The sequence below is a fragment of the Protopterus annectens genome, chromosome 14.part0 (assembly GCF_019279795.1).
Source record: "Protopterus annectens isolate FY-2018-M chromosome 14.part0, PAN1.0, whole genome shotgun sequence".
NCBI classification, from domain to species: domain Eukaryota; kingdom Metazoa; phylum Chordata; order Ceratodontiformes; family Protopteridae; genus Protopterus; species Protopterus annectens.
In genome coordinates, this window is record NC_056748.1 from 849,695,585 (window position 1) to 849,720,119 (window position 24,535).

The window sequence follows — 24,535 nt, forward strand, 5'->3', positions numbered from 1 at the left end:
CGAAAAGCATATGTTGAAAAATGTGTAAGCTTAATAAAACTTTGTTTTAGCTACTTTTGTGTCAAGCATTGCAAAAATACCACACTGTCTATATTTACTGATTTCTTCTATAACTGCCAAAGGTACAGCTATATGTGATTCATGAGTAGTGAGTTTCAGGGTTTTTCTGTTTCTAGTGTATTTTTCATTATAGTTTGCTGCTGACATGTTATGCCCCTATTATAGGTCATAGCTGATATTTTAACTTAAAGTTAACTTTGATGCTCTCTAACTGTACATCATACTAACTATGTAACCAGAGCATTTTAATCCATAAGAAATCAGAGCACTCAGCTACTACATCTAGCTAAGCTTAGAAACAGATCGCTCAACCATTGCATCCACTGTAATTACTGAAATTGGGAAAATTTGCCCATTTTATTACATACAAAGTTTAATCCAAAAAATCAGACAGTAGCACTATAATCATTATTAGTTGGTTCCTTTTTGGCCAAATACACTGATAATATTAGTTACGTGCCTGTGCTGTTATCCTGTTACTGAGCCATGCACTCAGTGCTTGCTGATTCTTTGTACAGTATTCAGTGGATAGGTTTCATCCCTCTCTATTCGCCCTCACTCCACTTGGGCTCACTCTGCTCCCATACCCTACCTCCATTACCACCCACCCCCAATTTCCGTACATCTATTCTCACTAGCCACTCCCCTCCAACAAAGCCAACCAATAGATACATACTGCCTATATGGCCCAATTAATACTACATCACTAATCCAACCCCCCTCAGCCCTTCCTAATACTAATACAAACATTTCTCACTATACTTCTTAAATTTTACAACAACAATGCCCAACTATAAAACTAAAAACTAACAAAAACTGCTCACAACCAGCCACATACACAGTATAAATACCAACCACACTTACACACTGCTACTCTAATAATCCTAACAATAACTGCACATATCTCCTCTTATCACACCAATCTAGTAGATCCTATCCCACTCCACTCTACCTCTTCCCTCTACCCACAAAAACTCAAACCTACCAACACTATTCCCTACATCCTCAACACCACAACTTTTCATCATACACACGACTCCTACTCCATCACCCCAACATCCCTAGAGTCTCTCAAAAATATGATAGGTACACAGTTAGACTCTTAAAAAAAACTTAGTTATAGCATCCAAACTAACACTCAGTGGAGACATTCACCCAAACACTGGCCCATATACTAATCTAAACTGTGTATCACCCCAAAATACCACCCACGCATACCCAACAACAATCCCTCCAAACACAAATCTAATATCTTGCTATTAAATATTAACATTAGAAGTATCACTAACAAAGTCCATGAAATGCATGCCAAACTTTCTCTATACTCACCTGATATCATAGTAATCACTGTAACATGACTTAAACCAAATATTACCAATAATTAGATTGTACCTCCAGGGTATATCATACATCTAGACAGAATAGGTAAAATAGGTGGTGGCATAGCCTTACTCTTCAAAAAAATCACCTTTCTGTAGAAGCCTTAGATCATAGCACTCCCAACTTTGACAATGCTGAAGTGTTATTTTCTAAACTTTATTATTAACTCAAAACACAAACATAATTGGTGCCTATATCCCACCCAGGGGCACCATCCAAATTTTAGAAAATATACTAAACTGGACTACAAAATCACTTCCCCAGGAAACCATAATCATGGGTGATTTTAATACTGACTGGTCAAACTTCTCTTCCCAAAACCACACTAATCATATTAATCTCTATGGCTTTACTCAACTCATCCAAACTCCCACTAGGATTGACAAGTCATCTAATAAGCACTCCATACTGGACTGGATCTTAATAAACCAGACCACTCCCATCACGTTGGCTGTCTTCCTGACTACCTAAGTTACCATCTCCTAACCTACTTAGACAAAGAATTAACCCATCTATACAAACTACTTTCCAACTAATATGGAATAAAAAACAGCTCAACTCCAACAACTTTATAGACATGCTCAAACACAGTAACTGGACACCACCGAACACACTGAAAACACTTCCCTTAGAAGATGCTGTGGAATATTTTAATACCACCTTTCTTACCATCTTAAATACACAGACTCATTCCAGGACTATAAGAATTAAACTGAACTTTGCCCCATGGCTAAATAAAGATACTAGATCACTGCTAAAAGCAAGAGACAAGGCCTGGGAACAATGGTACAAAACTAAATATCTAACTGCAAAGCAAAATTATGGAGAGCTTATAAACAAAGCAAAGAGACAAATAAAACAATACAAATTTAAATTATTACTCTAACATCAAAAAAACTCAGCATCAGAATAACCCTAAAAAGGTTTGGTCTGTAATAAACAACATTCTGCTACCTAGCAAAACCAGCACACTGCTTCCAACTACTACTAATTCCTCAGACAACATTGGTACCCAATTCAATAATTACTTTAACAAAATTATTTTAACCCTCTCCAAAAATCAAATCTCCTCTCCTAGTACAGCTACCCCTACTCCAAGAATAAAACACCACATTCTTCCTTCAACCCATGTCAACTGCAACAATAAAAAAATACTTTTAAGAAATTAAAACCCACTACTTATTCTGCAGACAACTTATCAGCAGAGTTTTCAAGACTAGCTGCCGAGGGAATTGCCTACCCAGTATCCATTCTTATCAACAGATCCATATTTGAACACCAGGTTCCTGCCATTTGTAAAACTTGCCATATAATTCCACTTCATAAAAGGGGCAATTCCACTTATCTGTCCAACTACCAACCAATTGCGATCACCTCTAAGATACTAGAAAAAAACTGTACATAACCAAATCATGGATTACCTGCAAACTAATAACAACCAAATGTGCAGTGATATCAAAATACACCACTAAATATAGAAAAAATATCGCCCTATTGAAAGGGCCTCTAAGAAACAGCAACAGTTTTCTAGAGTCTGATGAAGTCCAGCTTCCATGGGATGAAAGTGCTAAATCTTTGTGTGGTCAAATAAAGACTTTTTACTCCATTTTGGAGTGTTTACAGTTTATTGGAGGTCCTTTCACGGGGCAATATTTTTTTCTATTTTTACATGCAAACTAAGAAGCTCCTATCCAATACTCAGCATGGTTTCCGTCCATACCACAGTACTACTACTGCACTAATATAATTTACTGACACTGTCAACCTTCACAGAAACAATATTAAATACATATGCTCTATCTTCCTACACTATCAAAACCCTTCAATATGGTCTCACACACCAAACTCATCAATGTCCTCCTCGAGATAAATCTATGTTGGTCTACTCTTCCCTGGTTCCAGGACTAATTATCTGGGCACCAGCAAGCAGTACACTGACAACAAAATATGTCACCCCTTCTTTCTGCGACCCTTGGAATTCCCCAAGGTTCCATAGAAGGTCTCCTACCCTTCTCAGTATTTACAAACAACCTTCACACCTAAGCCCAGCATGTCTCAGTGAGTAGTAAAAGTCTTTTGTATATTGGCTGACATCAGGTCATTGTGGCAGGCAACTCCCTCATCTAAGAATATTGCAACAGAGAAGAGAATGCCATCTATGGTTATGGTAAAATTGTACACAACTAATCTTTCCTTATGTTGAGCTCAAGGTAATGGCTTCTTCTGTCAGAAATATTATGATGAGATTTCTTAAATTATGTCAGCCAACAAGCAATCTGAGGTATGTTAGGGGTTGGTGCATTATGGGTAAGGGAGGAGCTTGAGAGCTTTTTAGTGGCCATGAGCTGAAATAACGGCTCAGTCAGATCAGGGGGTCAGATCTGAACCCAACTGCTGAGGAAGCATGAAAATGGACAACACAGATGGAACGTTATGGTGAGTACATGACTTCTTTTTTCTCCAGTGTTACAGGGAAATAGTGCTTTATAGGACAGCTTGTCTTACCTTTAATCTTCACTTCTGATGATTTGTCCACACATTATCAGTAATCAGCATCTTACAGTACAAGTGTTAGTAGGCTTCTGCATTTTGTTGAGCACAAGGTAATGGATGGGGGCATAAAGTCACCCATCCAGTGCCCACACAATGTAAATAAAGGAAGTGACTCTGTTATCCGTTATGTGGGCAGCTTGACTTAGCCTACTAGGGACCGCCACCTCCCGTCCTTCCCTTGTCCTTGAGATTTTAGGTGCATGTCTGCAAGTGTGGAAGCCTTTTTTGATATATTTATAGGCTGCAAGTTCAAATTCCCTGGTTTAGTTATAAGCAGGCCTTTAATTTTTTTGTTTTGAAGAAAAAGAACTGATCTGTTTTCTTCAGAGCATGAGTTTTTCTATGTCTCAGTTGTCTTCACATACCCACCTGAAGTAAAAGATGTCCTTTACTTGGATGGCTTTAACAGAAAACTGGGAGATGAATGGGCTGGTTTGAGAGAACTGCAGAGAGCACTTAATGTGTAACTGATACTGTTTTGTTATGAAAAATGTATAAGAAAGCTTGGACAAGATGTTTCAACTCTAAAGTCATTCTTCACAATATATCAACAGCTCTGTAACCAGGCTAAGAGACAGATAAAAACAGACAAGAAAAACTACTTCCTCTCATGTCAAAATAAAGAAAACTCCAATGCAGCCCCAAAAAGTTTTGGCAAAACATTAGCAATCTTCTCAACCCAGGATATACCCCAATCCCCCCCCCCCGGACACCTCCAACACTACTGTCCCTATAGCTACACAATTCAGTGCCCACTTTATTAAGTCAATCCCTTCACTTCTTGGTAGTCAGACTGCTCAACCTCTCAACATACCCAATCCCTCGTCTGACTTCCCCACCCCCTTCTCCACAATCCAAGCTAAATACATAAAATCGCTTTCCAAGCTCAAACCCTGCTGTCTAGCTGCTGACCAACTACCCAATGAATTCCTTAAAACTACTGCCCCTCAATTGCCTATCCCGTATCAATATTGATCAATCACTCTCTCTCTCTCTCTGAACATTATATCCCCCATCTATGGAAAATATCTCACATCATTCCACTGCACAAAGGAGGCCCTCTAAAGATCTAACCAATTACCATCCCATAGCCATCCTCTCACCTTTAGCAAAGATCTTAGAAAAATGCATTCACTCCCAACTCCTCACCCACCTCTTAAATCACCCCCCCCCCCATTCAACACGGCTTTGGACCAAAACACAGTACCAGCACTGCCCTACTATCTTTCACAAACACCATACAGGGTCTCAGTAATGACAGGTAAATGGTCTCCTCTATATTTCTTGACATGTCAAAAGCCTTTGACATAGTTTATGTAGTAGGATTCAGTGTGAGACTATCATCCCTTGGCTTTAACTCTCCAGCCCTGTCCTGGTTCCATAGTTATCTCTCTAACCATCAGCAGACCGCCAAGAGGGGGAACACTCTATCTCTCCTACTACCAATGTTGGCGTACCCCAAGTCTCTATACTTGGACCCCTACTCTTTACCAATGACCTCAGATCTGCAACCCAACTAGCCTCCATAGTCCAGTACGTGGACAACTCTACACTAATCTGCTCAGCCCCCACACCCCAGGATCTACAATCTACAATGCAAAAATCCTTACAGAACATAGAAAACTACCTCACTAACCATCAGCTCATACTAAACCCTAACAAAACCAAGTTAGTTGTTTTCAGTTATAATAAACCCAAAACATGTCTGACCCTTCTTTCAATACTCTCCACAAACGGAACCAAAATATAACCCACTAAACAAACCAAACTTACAGGTGTCACAGTTGATGAAAACCTAAGGTTCAATACCCACATCTCCCTCACCATCAAAAAAGTCTTCTCTAAACTAGGTACTCTATATCGAATTAAACCTTACCTTACAGACAGTGCCAGACTAGCCATTGCCCGCACACAACTAGTCTCCACTCTCCTCTAGGCTCCCAAGTATTTACAAACATTTGTAAATCAGACCTAAATAATCTTAAATCATGCTACAACAAAATTGCCAAATTCGCTACTGGCCACCCCTACAGAACCCACTACTGCTCAGTACTCACACAACTCAAATGGTTAGAACTCCCAAACCTTCTAACACTAAACCAACTGTCCACAGCCCACAAAATAATACCCAACTCAAATGACTGCCCAGCACTCACCAGTCTAATCCAAACTAACAACAATATTAGATTACTAAAAATCCTCAAATAAGCTACTGCTAAAGATTACCCAACCCCAGAACACACAAGGCACTGCCCTCTACTCCCATAAAATTGCCAAACTCTGGAACACCCTCCCTCGATCGATAGCTAAAAACCCTAGCATTCATGAATTCAAACACCTGCTCAAGGAACATCTAGCTAAACACTGGCTCTGCTCATGCCACACTCCTGGCTAGGCCACCCACCTCCCCTTTCATCACCATCTCATCACCCTTTCCATCACCCTATTCCAGCTTCTTCCTCACAGCTATAACTATTATCTATCTTTCCTAACTAGGTTCATCCCTCTATCTCAGTTAGCATTTGGAAAACAAATTCTGCTTTGTCTTACAACTACAGTGCTCTTCCTGACAGAATGTATTACACTGTACTCACCACTAGATAGGCTGTTAATATTCATCTAAAACTGTACCATTTAACTTAAATTTGTGAAGTGCGATATTTAGTTGTTACTATACTGATTTTTTTTATTTTTTCTTTGTTCAAATGTTAATAACATTTTATATATATATATATATATATATATATATATATATATATATATATATATATTATATAACACACACACACACACACCTTAATTGTTCAGTACTGTTAACTACATGTAAGTAATTATGTACATGTATGTCTGGAGCTTTTCTCCCCGAGCCTTCGCTGAAAATGGGCCCATGCCCAGTTGGACATTACCCGGTAAACAAATGAAATAAATAAACAAATATTAATCCTTTAATTGGTTAACAAATATAAACACAGCTTGTCAAGAGGAGTCCTTTATTCTTTCGAACAGGGTTTATACAACGCATATTGTTTGGAAAGTTCTGCCCTAGATAAAAGTCTTCTTCCTTGTTTTAACACATTTTATTCAAATGCATAAAGTTTATTCTACTGATATATGTCACCTTAATGTGTAAAACATGTTTGTTTAGCATTTTTGCATTTTTCCTTCTTGTAGAAATAAACTGTTTCACAGCAATTTAGATTGTTTTCTTTCAAAATACTGCATTACTATCTCCAAACCTTTGCTTTAAGTGATCTCACATTTGCTAAGCAGATTTTGCCTCATTAATATGCATTTCACAGGTTTGGCAGTTTCCAGTAATATAAATATTTATGCAACACTAAGCACTAGTTCTTTCAATCATTTTAAGTAATAAATATCAATTTAGAATGCTTTAGAAGCTTAAGATAAAAAAACAAGTTATATAATCACTCTGACTTTTTACGGCACAATAAGAGGGAGGGGCTTCCATGATGCACCTTCCTGTTTGCTAAACATTCAAACACCTATCTTATACTCTGTTTTTGTTTTAGTGAATGCTCATCTATATGTCCAGAATTACTTATTTTCTTGTAGAAATAAGTTCCTTGCTTGAAACATGAGCAGAGCACAACATACCTCTCAACTTTCCAGATTTTTGCAGAATGTCCATATTTTTGTCTCATATTTTTTGTCTGTTCCTCGTAAAATTTGTGTTTTTCTGGCAAATCACAGAGGATTGAAATCACTAATTAAAAAGGTGCATTTAGACTTTATATAGCCTTCAGAAAATGCATGTAAACATAAATCCTGCTATTTTAGCATTTTTTTTTTTATCTACAAGAGCATTATTTAAAATCTGTCTATGTTTTGGGTGTTTGGCCCCAATTATTTTAGGGTTTGTCCAGATTTCTTGCCCTAAGAAGTTGAGAGGCATGGAGCACAGAATAAGGTCAGTGGAAGAAAGGTATGCAATCACACACAACTCATGATTTGTTTTTGAATGCTGACTCATATGTAGCAGTACATTTACACACAATCTTTCACTTTTTTCTCTTCCTTATTTCTCAATGTAAATTATATACTTTAAACTATTTTTACAAAGAGTGTATAACAGATATGGTTGTCACTTGTCAAGACTTTATCTTGACAGGATAGACTTATTTGCAAACTTCTGAAGTGCACTTCCTTACAAGGAACAGTCCTCATTTTGAGTTTTAAAAAAGTCCATGTTCCTTACAGTTCTACATTGAAAAGGTCTTATCACGCATTTGTTATTAAGATTTTAACTGATAGTCACGGTAAATGATGCAAAATCATGTTAATTCATCAAAATACCTTTTTATAAGAAAGAAAATATATATCAGTGAGGCATGTACCAAGCTCACTTTATATTAGATTTAGCACTTTCATTTCATTCAGCTAGAACTTCATCAGAATGGTAAACATAAAAAACAGGAAATTTTAAATAACTTTAAAATAGTCAAAATATTGATCAAAAAGACAAATAAGAATTGCCAAATTATGCTAATAACAAACTTAATCAGTTAATTCAAACATTAAAAATTAAAAAAAATGTAAATTATAATCTGTAGCATATCTTACAATCCTACTGATGTTGCCCTGCAATGAAACATATAAATCAATAAAAATATCTGGTACCCAGATCCTTGATCTTCTCAAATGTCAGTAGGCTAACAGTTATTCTATCATATCCTGAGGAGTGTGTGGTACTCAGCAAATTCTACTAACACAGTTCTCTATCCTCTAACAGAGCCTCCCACTCACTGAGATCTATACTTTCCCTAAAATATAAAATTAAAACAAGTGTGCTCATGCCTACTAAGTACATTGTTAGACTGCAGTAATAACGGCGAAGTTTCTGATGAAATTCTATACAACTCGATAAAAACATATTTAGACAGCAAGTTTGGTATTACAACAAGAAGAAGCAATGCAATAAAGAATTACTGAAACTGGAAAGAATAACAGGCAAAATAAGATTAATAAAATAAAGTTAAAATAAAAAAAGTAGAAAAGGGCCTATTGCCAATCTTTAGCGAATCGGAGTTCCACTGTGGCAACCCCTAACAATGAAAAGCCGAAAAACTTTATTAAAAGTGATAAAAATGAATTCAGAGTTTTAGGAGATCCTGCAGAATAAGGTTTCCATAAGTTTAAACAAGTTATGTTATATTCATATTCTCTGTCTCTTAAGATTTACACAAGTTAGCGCTTAGATCCAAAATGATAGCAAGATCTAATCATATCAACAGTATGTTTACCCCTGGTAGTAATAACAGGAAATATACAAATGTGGAAGAAACACTAAGAGAAAGTTAATGCACAGAATAATAATGCAGAAAATGAAAAAAGCAACTGATGGCATCTTAAATAAGAATATCCAAAATATATCTTGAGGCATGTAAGTAAAATTAAAAAAAAACATTTCTTTAACAGAAACAGAGGTACACATTAAAAGGCTGAAGGAAATAACATTTTGAGTAATGATAGCTTCATTTTGAATGATATTTTATTGCCTCACAATGCTTCATCTCTTTTACAGAAAGTATTCACAGAATTAAAATTACATTTAGCGCACCTCCATTATGGAAATATACAATAATTATACCTTAAGACAGGATAAAGATCCATCTCCAGTCTCTTTTTGTAGATCTATATCAGTGTTGATTATAAAATTATGTCAATCCTTGGCAAGAGATTAAAATATATATTACCTACTTTAATACAAGAAGACTAAGCTGGCTTTATATTAAATAGGACATTAGAAGAATAACTATATTAACAGATCATGCTAATAACAATAAGCAATATCTGTAATTAGCTTTATAAATCCTTCAGTTCAATAAACTGGTGTAATTTAACTAAAGTATAAGAACTATACAAATGTCCAAGTAATTTTGCATCATCTTTATCAAAATTCATTCTCATATATTAAGATATTTTATTGCTCAGACAATAAAATAAGCTAGAATACAAAATAAGGATGTCCCTTGTCCCCTTTACTATTTTTTCTGGTTGTTGACTGTCACGCTAAATTACTTAAAACTTAACAAAATACTAAGATTTAAAACAAAAGATCAATATACTTCTGATTTTCAGCCATTTGGAAACACAACTGCAAGAAACCATTTAGTTAAATAAAGAAAAATTATTGGGATAAAATTGATTCTTCACTAACCAATATATAAAAAATTAAAATATTTAAATTAATTTCAAGTGTAAAGTTCAGTAAGAATAAAACTAACACCTTATTGATTAAAACAGTTAAATTACTTTATGGAAACTAAGAGTGAATTTAAATGTGACAATCATGAGCAGAAATGTGATCCGCTGTGGAGATCCCTAACCGGGAAAAGCCGAAAGAAGTAAAAAGAACGTAAATATTTAGTGGCTACTCTTACTCTTGATTGTATAGTAATAGCAACAATAAATTATAAAAACATTTTAGATGATATTAAAACAAAAACAAATAAATGGAATAATTATTCTTTTCTATGGATGATAAGTTGATTTTAATAAAAAAACGTATTTTACTTGAAATACTTCACAGTAGACAGACAACATCTTTAGTTCCTTTTAAAGAACACATTAAACAATTTAAAAACAACATTTCATAGGTTCATAAATTGGTACTAGGCTATCGGCCCTAGGGCCTATACAAGCCTAGCCATAACAATTCCCTGGATATTTCTTCCCACAATATTTACTTCCCTGGACCCCTGTCTGGCAAGGCGACTGACATGATCCCCGGGGTGAATTTCCTATCTCCCATCCAGTCATCAAGGTTCCATTTGAAGAGGGCCAAGAAGGCGCTCTGCTTGACATGTATGGGCAGTCTATTCCATAATATGGGGAGTCTCTGGGTCAGGAACCTATCCTTCCAGCATGTTTTGTTCATTGTGATGGATAAGGTTTAGATCACTGGAGCGTGTGGCTCTGAGAGATGGGGATTTCTTTAAGTGGAGCATGTCCAACAGCTCAGGGTTTGACATCGCTTTGCATGTTAAGCAGACATCGCCTCTGAGTAGACAATATGCCACAGAGTATAGTTGGAGTTTTTTTAGACAGTCAGCATATGGCATCTGCTTTAGGGCTGTGATTCTTTTAGTGAGGTATTTCTGTGGCCTTTCCAGCTGTTGCAGATGTCTTGTGAGATACATACCAAATGGGGCGTTATACTCTATAACGGATCTAATAAGGGATGAGTACAGTGGGACACTGACCTCCTTTTTTCTAGATGAAAAGCCCTTAGTGATGAGGTGTGCCACATAGAAGGATTTCCTGACCGTTGTGGCAATGTGGTTATCGAAAGTGAGACCACTGTCCACCTATGTCCCTAAGTCTCTCATCACACTTTCGGTGTTTAGTGTACTGCCACCTATGTGGTAATTCATGGATACATGTTTCTTCCCAAAGGGGATAACTACACATTTCTTGGCATTAAGCTTGAGCCCATGGCACTGGCAACAAGCATCTGTTTCTGTAAGGCCCTTTTGTAGAATATCCACATCATTTGGGGATTCAATAATGGCTCCCAGTTTGCAGTCATCTGCGAACTTTGTTAGCCAGACTCCCTTAGTGTTGGCCTGTAATTCAGAGAAGTAGATGCAAAACAAGAGTGGTCCCAGGACTGAACCCTGAGGTACTCCACTTGTCACTTGTCTGGAGCTGGATTTGGAGTCGGCTACTTTTACAGACTGGGTTCTGTCAGTAAGCCAGTTGGCAACCCATCGAGTAACGTAGGGATTTATGCCCAGCTTAGTAAGTTTATCTATGATTCCAGAGTGGGAGATGGTGTCGAAGGCCTTGGCGAGGTCCAGATAGGGTGTGGGGACCACCTTACCCTCGTCCGCAGCTCTGGAGACTGATTTGAAGAAGTCAATCAGGTTCAGGAGACAAGATCGGCCCTTCATGAACCCAAACTGGGTGGGGTCTAATGTTTGAAGGTTGCCAATGTCTTTGTTTATAAGTTCCATGACAATGCGTTCCATGCTTTTGCAGATCAGACTTGTCAAGACTGATGGGATGGTAGTTCCCGGGATCCAAGGTGGATCCCCCCTTGTGGAGTGGGATAACTGTAGCTGTGCGGTACTCAGTGTTCACGAAGCCGAAGGTGAGGCTATGATTAAACATGACACTTAGGTGAGGTGCCAGTTCATTTTGTAGTTCATGTGGTATAGACCCCGGGATGTCATCTGGTCCCATGGATGCTGTATTCTTAGCTTTGGAGAGTGCAGTTTCTACCTGTGTAGCCATGATTACCACAATTTGGCAATCTTTTGGTATTGAAATGCGCCCTTTAGGGGGTGAGAGGGGGGAGAAGTTGGCACAAAATCTATCTGCCAGGATATTGTCAATATCCTTGTGATTAGTATATTTAATGCCATTCTGTTGTAGCTCAGAGCAGATCTGAGCATTGCCATTTAGATTCTTGACATAACTATAGAATGCCTTGTTGTCTTTGGAATCTTTGGCAATTTTATTTTCATAACTAGCTTTTGAGGATTTTATGAAGGATCTCAGCTTCTTACTGAGGCTGGTAAGGGAGTTTTTTACATCCTAGGATTTTCCTCTTTTCTGAAACAGTTTCTTCCTTCTGTTGTACAGTTTGTTTATGGCAGGGGACCACCAGATTGGCTTCCTTTTTTGGAGGAGAGCATATTGGTTCTATTTGGGATGGCACGATTCATGCACGAGTGGATGTGCTCGTACAGTGCCTTAGTGTAGGATTCAGCAGTCGAACTTTCAGATCCCATCTGCATGGGTGCCATGAAGTTTGTCACTTTGACTTAAGTAGCATGAAGTTGGCTTTGGAGAAGTTTTTTATGGAGGTTTCCTTACTGGGAGGTGAGGGTGGGATGTGGATGTCAAGGGTGATTTGCTTACGGTCAGACCTGACCAGTGAATGGGTGACCACTGGTGTGGAGCATCTATCTTCCATGTTGGTAATGACCACGTCTAGGATATTGGAGCCCCTGGTGGGACAATGGATTACTTGATCCAGGGCATTTGGAATTTATGAATTCCAAGAACTGTTGGGAAAAGGTGTTGGTACCCGAGTAGTTTTCCAAGTTAATGGCAGGGTAGTTGAAATCACCCATTATTAGGGTGTTTGGTTGTATCTTAATATTTTCCAGTATGTTTAGAAAGGTGTAGTGAGAATCTTGGGGCATGGTGGGGGATATGTAGCAAGCTACAATTTGGATTGCAGTCTTACTTAGTGTTAATTGCACCTGGAGAATTTCAGATGCATTGTGTTGGGCAACTAGCCTGGAGGTGTGAATATCCATGGTGAATATGGACACTCCCCCACCTTTAGTGTTTTGGTCTTGGTTTGGTGGCCGAAAAGTGTGGTAAGAGTTGTAGCCTGGTATTGCAGGGGCGCTCTCTGGAGCATTGAACCAGGTCTCAGTTCTGCACAGATATTGATGTTCTTCATTTTTAGGAGTGCCTCGAGAGAGTGCATTTTTGAGGTTTAGACTTATAGCATTGAGTAGCATTACCTTCAGATTTTGCATGCTTGTATCAGTTACAATGGTGGTTTTTGTCCTTTGAACCTTGCCTAAAAAAGGCACTATAGTGGTGGCAAGAGCTTTAGCCAGTAACCTGAATCCCATGGGTGACAGGTGCAGACCATCTCTGGCAAAGCATCATGGTTTGTCGATCATGTCTTCCCAGGCAGACAGATACTGGATCCCTTTGAATGACACCACAAGCTTAGCCATTTGTTGAAGTCAATCATTTTGTCCTTATACTGTGGTATCATTCTGGGCGAAGGTAGGATGCTACTCAGGGCTAGGGTCATACCTGCCTGGGCCACATGATCCGAGAGCTCTTCCATGTCTCTTTTCATGTAGTCCAGGGAGGTACGTCTCAAGTCATTCACTCCAACATGGACAATGACAGACTCATATTTGTACTTGTTATGGAGTGACTTGAGTGCATGTGTTATGTGGTGGATCCTGGCACCCGACAGGCAGCCGACTGTAGTTTTCTCCTTGTTCAGCCTGGTGAGTGGGACATCAGTGTGCCTGACTATAGAGTCACCTATGACTAAAGTGTTGGGTACATTGTCTTGCCTTAGGGGCTGTTGTTGGGTGGCACACTGGTGTTGTGAGCTATGTGGCACACTGGTGTTGTGAGCTATGTGTCACCTTGGTTGTGACTGGTGTTTGCGTTTCAGCTTTGGAAGTCCTTGTTGCTTGGTCAGGTTAATGTTAAGGGCCTCCGCATATGTGGGTTTAGTGTTGCTATGTGTGGGTGTTGATGGTGTGGGTTTTGAAGGGCTATGTGTTGCTTGAGGTGTAGTGCAAGTGTTAACCTTCTCCTCTTGACTGTCTAGCACAATCTTGGCTGGAGAGAGCTTTGCTTCCGGTTTGGCTATGTAAGCGCATCTCTCACAGGTTGTAGTTTGGGTGGTAGGAGGAGAGGGTTGTCTGTGTACATGAGGCAGTTGCCACATTGCCCCAGTATGCCCACATTCACCAGGTTTTCCCTTACCTTTGCAAGGTACTTTGCAATTATAGGCTGTTTAGTGCCTACGATTAATTTTTCCTTATTGACAAGGAGAGTTGAGTGCTTGTATCAGTTTTAGGCTTCCTAGTGCTTTCCAGCAGGTTCTAGAGCAAGTGATAGTCACAGGGGTTCAGATTTTAGTGCTACTACTGACAAACCAGCTAGTTCTAAGGGAAAATTTGAAGAGCAGATTTTCTGGCACCTGGAATAGTTTAACAGTAGCCTTGCAATGCTGCACGATGCAAAAAATGTGCAAACACATGCATTTGTAAGCCAAAACGTTGAAAGGGATAGAAATCAGCCCAAAAAGGCTAATAAAATTACAATTTCAGAGCTGGAAACCACTCCTCTAGTGTTAGATAGGCAGTACAATGCTCACCACTCCCACTGGTAAGCAGTAGGACTTCCCTCTACCACAGCAAGGTCTGGATAACTCTGAACACAGAAAATAAAGTCCTGAGACAAGCAAAGCCTGGAATCTGGACTATACTGGCTACTAAAGGTGGGAAACGAGCAAACAAGATAGTATTTTTTTTGGTTAAATCAGGCTAAACAATGCAATAATACAGTAAATAAACACAGAAAAGGCTAACGCACTTGAGTGTGTAGTCCTAAACAGTAAATGCAATTAAAACTCTATAAAATTAGCAATTTAAAACTTTTTAAATAAAGCAAGGCAAGTGCACAACTGAAAAACGATTTAAGAGGCAGTAATACAGTAGAATAAGTAGCTAGTCTAGATATACAGAGAAGTCTATACATACAGAAAAGCAGCTGAAACACACAAACAATTCAGATGCAGTGCAACCTAGAGCACTTGAGTTGTAGCAATATTAAGGAAAATGCAGTTTTAATAAATGCACTAAAATATACTTGGTGGTGCTGCGGTAGCGTTGTCGCCTCATAGTAAGATGTTGTCCTGTTCGATTCTCAGCTAAAGCTTCTTCTGTGTGGAGACATGCGTGAATGGGCGTACCTTCGTTGAAGGCTGTGCGTAAAGGCTGGCAACTCGGCACGTAAAAATCTACTGCCAATCATTAGCGGACTGGAGTTCCGCTGTGGCGACCCCTAACCGGAAAAAGCCGAAAGACACAACAACAACAACTAAAATATACTCTATAGTTCCAAAATGTTTGAGAAGCACAGTCAGAACACAAGGAGATTCAAGCATTTTTTTTTAAAGAAAGGGAGGAAGGAGGAACAGAAGGCCTTCTCAGATGTTCTCTCTGTATTAGGTAGAATGAGCTAATGACACCAGAATGGGAGGAGTGTCCCAGATCAAATTTACAGTAGGGGCGGGCAACTACAACGCCAACAATAATAAAGCTATTAGCCTACACTCTTTTAGACAGTAAACACTACAGAAATCTTTATGACAGCAGTGAGCCACAAAATGAAAGTTTTTAAACAGATAAAGGAGCAAGGAGATTCTACAGAATGCTTTTAACTGCAAACAAATCAGTTACCCGTGCAAATTAGTTAATAGCAATAAAATACAGTAAAAAGTATGTAGCAGGCAATAAAAATTGCTATATATAAATTGCTAGAAGCAATAACCAGTATAAATAAGCCAAAAAAAAAAACAGGATACTTGTCACAGATCAGAGTTGTAGTCAATGCCCCTCCTCCATTCTGCTCAGTGTGTATAGACAGAAATCCTCTCAAAGTTAGGGCTTAAATACCAGAAGATATAACCTTTGTTTAAAGTTATTATGCCCCATCCCCAACAAACATATACCATCTCTGGGACATCATGTAAGTGAATGGGAAGATGGTGGGTTAGGATTTCCTGACCTAGAAACATGCTATAGGTTCACTTATTAAAACAGTAGCTTCATAGTTCAATTCTGATTTTTAACCAGTTGGGAATACAACTGGAAAAAAAAACATTTAGTTAAATAAAGAAAAAAGTATCAGTATAAAACAAATACAGATTTTTAATAATAATTTGAAGTGTCTGTTAAAGAAATATTTATTTGAAAATAACTATACTCCAAGGGATTTTACTTGTATAAATAACATGTTATAATCTATGTTATATGACATCTTTATGGCTGTTTAATGAGTTTTAGCAATGTATATAGTAAGAATTAATGTAGACTCTTGGGTAACTTTTTATTTGATTACCTTAATATGCCTGTTCTTGTATACAAATTTTCAATAAATTATTTAAAAAACAAAAGAAAAGATACAAAGGCCTTGTATTACTTCCTATTTGTGACCTTTAATGGATACTTGAGCTTCCAGCGTTATGAGTGACTTAAAAGGAATAATGCAAAGGAGGAAAAAAGAATATTTTACAAAACATCTCATCAGCAGCACAATGACTCTACAAAGTAATGATGGGAACAATAGCATGCTAGCCAGGTTGCAGCACGTTGCCACCTGTCCGACTCAGGTCAGCTCAGGCTCAGATTTCAGAGGAGAAGGGGGTGGTGGAGGAGTAGTTGCTGAACTGGTCATATAGTGCTGTTCATGGGTTAACATCCTGCTGTGCATCAACAGTTATGGGTAAAATGCTCTGACAAATAATGAATAGTGGTTGTCGGTTAGTAAGGGGCAGGAAGAGCTGTACCAATATCGGACAAATGTAGGCAGTAGATCTTGTGTAAGTACTTTGCTCTTGGGGTGAATTTCCTGGCATCCATGTCTTAAGCACATAATAATGTGGTTATGATCAGAAAGCAAAGCATAACTCTCTGCACATCTCACTGGAACTTTGATACCGGTCAACCTCTTAGCAAAAGAAATCTTGACAAAGACAAAAATAATGGTGGGCCAAAGGCCCAAAATAGGGATGGATTTTACATCTTGTTTTTATAAACTTAGAAAGCTGCATTAGCAGACAATTTCTGAAGGATATGAAATCTGAAACTCAAATGTCTATCATTATTCACTGACTTCAATTCTCAATTACTTGCCAGAAACCACAACTTTTATGAGGAACAGACTAAAAATGCGAGACAAACATGTGGACAGCCTGTGAAAATCTGGACAGTTGAGAACTACTATGAAATATTCTGTTCTTTGAGATGTTGCATATGGTACTGCCTTACTGTAACATACTCAAAGCACCTCCCATGTCTCGTTTAAAAAGTGGCACTAATCTGAAATTACAGACTGTCATTGGAAACATACTTCACATCATTTTAGCACAAGAAATCTGGACGTCTAAAACAATGGGGTGCAAAATCCCCAAATTAAGTTATGTTTTAAATATTGCTGTTATATAACACGATTTGTGTTAGCATGCATTTTCTATAGGATATGAAGTCTTAAACTCGTTTGTACGACATTTAGTGACTTCAATTCTCAATAATTTGCCAGGAAACCACAAATGTTATGAGGAGAAGACCAAAAATATGAGGCAAAAATATGAATATTCTGCGAAAGTCTGGACAGCTGAAAGGTATGAGTGTAATACTCCTCAACATGTATGTACAGTGGTTTATGACAGTTTATTTCTTTAAATCAGTAGCCAAAAAGGTCAAAATTGTTGTCCTACCCACTCTAGTTAGTCCTGCCCATTATGGTATCCCCACAGTCGCAGCTAGCTTTGGACTTGCATGATGCTGTCCCTGGATACAATAACACCATAATATTATTATAAGCCTAAGTGTAACATAGCATTAACTGCAATAATAAACAGAGAATGTGGAGTCTGCGCTGAGTGCTGTGAACTGTCTCGCAAAGTCTGTTTTCATAATAAATGTTCCACTTAAACAGCTGAAAAGATAGTTCCTCATACTAAACCACATAGTTTTGCCGTCCTGTAGCTAACGTTGTGAAGCGCCTGTCCCCGCTTGTCTTTCTATAAATAGCAAACACTGACAGAATCTGTGTAGTAATGAAACTAAAACTTGCTCACGCCCCGAACTATAAGCCACCTTTGAGCTTCCTAGAAGTTACTTGTGTGTTCCACATTTTGCCCACTTGTTCTCATTATGAAATGTTGTGTTCGCCGATCTGAAGACGGCAGGTTGAGAATTGTGCCTCCTCTGCCAAAAGTGCACTTATTACCAGTTAGTCCGTAGCTGCAGGACGTGCATATTAAGTAAACAAAACCATGAAGAACCGAAACCATGAAAAGGCTGGTAGCACTGATGGTGAACATCAGCATGTGCCACACAAAGGGCGCATTCTGTACAAAATTCAAAGGACATACTAATCAATATTCAAAGCAGAAACTGACTCTACCTTCAGGCTCCCCTATTAAAAGGAAACTAAAACTTGCAGAACTGAATAACTTTCTTAACAAAATTACTGAATGGCTACCAGTCTCCAGAGGCGGACTATGTTTTAGTAGGTTGTTAACATCAGTTCAGCGCTGTGTTTGCATTGTTCTCGCCTGTCAAAGCATTTTCCTGAACAATGTTGTGATGCACAGTTTACACATAACACAAAGGCATATTAATTAACAACGCCTTTCATCTCCTTTGCTGAACAATGCCAGAATACTGAGGGGGGGTCACAAAATAAGGACACCATTTAAAAAAGTTAACAGACTGAGCAACAGGTTCATCAGTACGCATTTTTTCGGGCAATAAGAAGCTTGACACTCTAATGCCTGCCAGTTATACCTCTCAACCTCTAAGAACAAGAAGTCTGGACAAAGCCATAAATAATGGGGGGACAAAGGCCCCAAAATAGGGACACTTTTTTAAATATTGCTCTTAAGTTTGTATTAATATGAATTTTTCTGAATGGTATGAAGTCAATGACTCAAACGTCTGCCATTATTTTCTGACTTCAGTCATCAATGTTTTTGCTTATGATTTGCCAGAAAACCACAATTTATGAGAAACAGACCAAAAATATGACGCAAAAATCCAGACATTCTTCAAAAATCCGTACAGCTGGAGAGGCACGCTGTCAGTACTGACTGACTGTCATCCTCAATAATTTATCAAAAAACAAAATAATTATGAGGGATATGGCAAAAAGTTGAGGCCAAATAAGGGAGACTTGAGAGGTATGTTGCATACACTTTATTAATAATTTTACATCAAGTTCACAACCAGCCGTCCCACCCCCTCTACCCCATCAGGGCTTCTTGTAAACCAAGCACCCTGTCTGTTGCCTCTTCCAAATTCACATATTGCCCTCACAAAAGTTTTCATAATTACCGTGTAACAGCCTCCACTGAACCAGGAATAACTATGCCGTCTCCCCCACAGTCATACAGAACGCCACATACATCAAGCAAAATTCCTTTGACAGACTTCACGCTATCCAACCACTCAGCCATGATCTCTTCCAGTCCGCAGCAATAATGTCTTCTGGGAAGTGTAGTTTTTATAGTTGCAGCAGCCAGCAACAACTGGTCCTGATGATCAAATATAATGCAACTGGACAAGTACAACAGCGACCTAAGGGCATGCGTAGCAAACGGAGGTGTGGCCCGACAATTTCTGTGTACTGAACTAAGTACATACTTCTGGGAATCTCTCAGCACCATTGACTTAGTGAGGCACCTTAACTTGTAAAGATGTTTTTAAATGTAAGGTAGGAAAGGAGGGGCAACACTTAAAAGTGTGAGTACAAAACATAATTTTCTATCTACTCTGTAGGGTTGCGAGGGGCAGTCCCTCATTGGATAGTTGTGTCCTGCAAGAAAAACTAAAAAAAAAATAGCAATTGTCCTGAGATTTTAGGACAAAATGTTGCATAAAAGTTATTTTATATCTGAAGCACCTAAATGTTATATGAAATAGCACAAGCAACTCAAATACTACAAGAATAAGCTTTTATTTTGGCAAAAAACTAAAGTTCTGTCCTTTGCACTAGCCGTGAGTATGTTTTGTCCTGCAAAATCTCTATTTACAGAAAATGTCCCATTTTGGGTATTTGAAGAGGTGGCAATCCTATCTGCTCCCCGGTCGCAAATTGCCCGGTCATTTTGTCCCTCTTGTATTAATACACTGTAAGCTGCTGTATGCTATTCTTTCTTTTCTTTAGGTGTACTTTTATGCTTTAGCTGAAATGCAAGGAATTCAGTAATGTCATTTTAACTGTCGCATATATTTTAACACTTATTTATTGTGCAAGGAATTCCGTAATTGTGTTTAGTCTACCTTGCACTTTATTCAAAGAAGGGTCGCAAGTGAAATTTAGAGCGACAGGCTTTGTATTAGAACACTACCCCAACGGATGCGCAGTAGTAAGGACCACCCAACACCCTGCGCATGATGTTTATTGTTTCTTTTTTTTTCTGATATAAATTTTTATTGATTTTCATCTTATAGTTACAACACAGCTCACCATACAAGTGTGATAACATTGCTTAAACATTGACCAAACTAAGAAACAATTGGTAGTAGACACATTTTTGGAGCCATAAAGGGGGTGGTACAAAGCTTAAGCTTTCAATGACCATTACAAATAACATAACATTTCAATGTATATAGAAAGAGACTGAATTTATTACCTTGGCTGGCTAACATTGCCTATTTACAACAAATAAGTACAAATACATAAAATTAACTATATACACTATTAACAAAGTGGTGCCACCATAAGTATAATTTCCTCCAGCCAAGAATCATTACAATATTTATTGGAAATAGTAAACTTGAGTGGACAAATTACCAGCGATCTATGCTAACTTAAACTCGAGCATTCCTGATTGACATGATACATTTATTCTTACTGTAACATATCAAGTAAAATTTTCCAAAAGTTTTGGAAGTACTTAAAGTTTTTTTTTTACTTTTAGTGATATATTTGCTTGTTAGTATGTATTTCGAGGTCAAGCATTTAAAGCCGTCCCATGAGATCTCGGATCTATCAAGCCAGTTTTTAGCAATATAGATTTTCAGAAGGGCACTTAGTGCTATTATCAGATGTGTGTTTATAAAGGCAAAATTCTCCAGAAATATATGCAGTATTGCAGTTTCCCATGAAAGAGTAGTCTTAGTATACCCTTTTTTATCTAGTTTAGTTCTTAGAGAACACCAGATTTTTTAAACATTCTCGGCTGGAGTGTGGGGAGTGCCTTCTGTGTGGAGTCTGCATGTCCTCCCCGCGGTTGGGTGGGTGTTCGAAAGACATGCGTAAATGGGCGTGCCTTCATTGAAGGTTGAACGTTCGAGCTGGCACCTCGGCGTTTGTGAAAATCTACTGCCAATCATTAGCAGACCAGTGTTCCGCTGTGGCGACCCCTAACCAGGAGAAGCCAAAAGACAAACAACAACAACTCCAAAAGATATGTAGGGTGCCAGCTACATTATTTGGACAGAAGGGACAGTATGGAGAGTGCATAGGATCAATTTTAAGTATGACAGGTGTACAGTAAGCATTATTGTTAATCATAATTTGGGTGTATATAAATTTTTTGAAAGGTGTCAGCTTTAAAGTAAGATCTATTGCTGATAAATTTTGTTTTGGGGATATGCAATTATTCATTTTATCCCAGTATTCTGAGTATAAAAGAGAATCCTTATTAATTTATAAGTATTAGATGACATTTTAGTTTTAAGAAGAAGCATCTTTTGAATTTGTTGGGACAGGGAGATATCTTGGTCTAAAATTTTAATATTTGAAGCTATTGAGTTGATTAAGTTAATTATTTGTCTGATTATTATGGTATATTGTTTTGTTTATTTTTAGGGAATTTCTAATGTTATCCATTGAGAGATTAGGTGATAAAAGTTACAGATTGTAATTTTTTTTATTGAAGGATATTGATATAGATTGATCATGCATTGTTTATTCTTATTTTAGGGTTTAAGTGGATTGGTTGTAAAAAGATAAGAGTATCTTTGAGCTTTAAAAAAGCCATTAATTCCTGAAATATATGACATTTGTTAATGATTATTGGGTGGATATTGAATGATTTTAGGATCTTGTGAGTCATATAGGGAAGAGCTAGAGAATTAATGTCGGTCAAGGTTAAATGATGGGGTCTATATTAAATCAGCAAACACTTAAAATAGCGAATGCCAATTTATCGACCCTTTAAGAGTGAAAGCTGACACAAAACCCAGACCAAAACACAAAAGGTGGTGGGTGTATCCATATTCATCAAGGATACCCACACCTCCAGGTTAGTGGCACAGCACAGTGCCTCAGAGATCATCCATGTGCAACTAACAATGGGCAAAACTGCAATTCAAATTGTAACTTGCTACAGATCACCCACTATGACCCAGGACCCCCATTTCGAGTTTCTGGAGACACTGGAAAATATGAAGGTCCTACCAAATGCCCTAATATTGGGTGATTTCAATTACCCAAAAATTAACTGGGAGAACTACTCAAGTGCTAACTCCCTTGCCCAACACTTCCTAGAATTTATAAACTTGAACGCCCTGGATCAACTGGTCAACACCCCCACCAGAGGTGGCAACATATTGGACCTGGTCATCACCAACATGGGCGACCGGTGTTCTACACTGGAGGTCAAACCCTTGCTGGTTAGATCAGACCATAGACTAATCACTCTGGATATCCACATTCCGCCCCCACCCCAATCAAGGAAACCATCGTGAAAAACTTTTCAAAAGCAAACTTCACGTTACTTAAGACCGAGGTGGAAAGGTTCACAGCCCCCATGCTAAAGGACAATGCTGTCCAAGCTGCTGAATCCCTTACAAAGGCACTCTATGAGCACCTGCAAGAATGCATGGATTGTGCTATCCCAAGCAAAACCAAGACTCACTCCTCCAAGAAAAGGAAACCAGTCAGGTGGACCTCTGCCATAAACAGGCTATACAATAGAAGGAGGAAACTAGTGCAGAAAAGAGTAAAATCCCAAGAAGGAAAGACATCCCTGATCAGTATCAGCAAGAAACTGCAATCCCTCATAAAATCATCCAAGACTAGCTTCGAAAGAAAAATTGCCAAGGACTCCAAACATAACCACAAAGCATTCTTTAGCTATGTCAAGAACCTAAGTGGAAACTCTCAGATCTGCTCTGAGTAAGTGCAGAATGGCACAAAATACACTGAACCGACTGATATTGCCAAGATTCTGGCAGACAGGTTTAGTGCAAACTTCACCCCCTCTCACCCCCTAAAGGGCCCATAACCATACCAGAAGAATGTAGTGCCCCAGCAATCACTGACACACAGGTTAAAACAGCCCTATCCAAAGCCAAAAATACAGCTTCAATGGGACCAGATGGTGTCCCAGGCTGTGTCTTACACAATGAACTAACCCCTCACCTAAACACACTGTTCAAACTCAGCCTCTCTACAGGCTATGTACCCATAGAGTGGTGCACAGCAACAATTATCCCGCTCCACAAAGGTGAAGCCACAACAGACCCCAGGAACTATCACCCTATAAGCCTGACTAGCCTGGTTTGCAAGGCTATAGAGCACATCATCATGGAATTCATTAACAGAGACATTGGGAACCTTCAAACATTGGAACCTACCACGTATGGCTTTGTTAAGGGCAGCTCATGCCTCCTAAACCTGGTGGACTTCTTTGAGACAGTTACCAAGGCTTTAGATGAGGGAAAAGAGGTCCACACAGCCTACCTAGACCTCGCAAAGGCTTTCAACACCATTCCCCATTCTGGTATTATAGACAAGTTCACCAGCCTGAACATAAACCCCTACATCACAAGATGGGTTGCTAATTGGCTCATGGATAGAACCCACACAGTGAGAGATGCAGCCTCTAGGTCTGACTCTAAACCAGTTACAAGTGGTGTCCCCCAGGGCTCAGTCCTGGGACCCCTCCTGTTCGGTATATACTCCTTTGAGGTACAGGCAAGCACAGGAGAATTATGGCTGACCAAGTTCGCAGACGACTGCAAACTGGGGGTCATAACTGACTCTCCAGCTGACACAGACATCCTCCAGAAGGGTCTCACTGAGACGGATACCTGGTGTCAAAATCATGGCCTCAAGCTAAATGCCAAAAAGTGCATAATCATCCCCTTTGGAAAAAACAAAGTACCCATGAACTACCACATATGTGGTAGTCCCCTAAATACAGAAAATGTAATAAGGGATCTGGGGACCCAAGTAGATAGTAATCTCTCCTTTGATAATCCTACTGCCAAGGTGGTTAGAA

At 38.6% G+C, this 24,535-nt stretch overlaps 1 protein-coding gene across 1 annotated transcript in view; it reads right to left on the reverse strand.

Annotated features, from left to right (window-relative positions):
* Window positions 1-19,851, reverse strand: part of LOC122789291 (phospholysine phosphohistidine inorganic pyrophosphate phosphatase) — a 1,206,440-nt gene extending 1,186,589 nt beyond the window's left edge. Inside the window, exon 1 of the mRNA XM_044056603.1 lies at window positions 19,635-19,851. Within this exon, the coding sequence (XP_043912538.1) occupies window positions 19,635-19,756 (122 nt within the window). The 5' untranslated portion in view covers window positions 19,757-19,851. The remainder of the gene's footprint in view (window positions 1-19,634) is intronic.
* Between the last annotated feature and the right edge of the window lie 4,684 nt (window positions 19,852-24,535).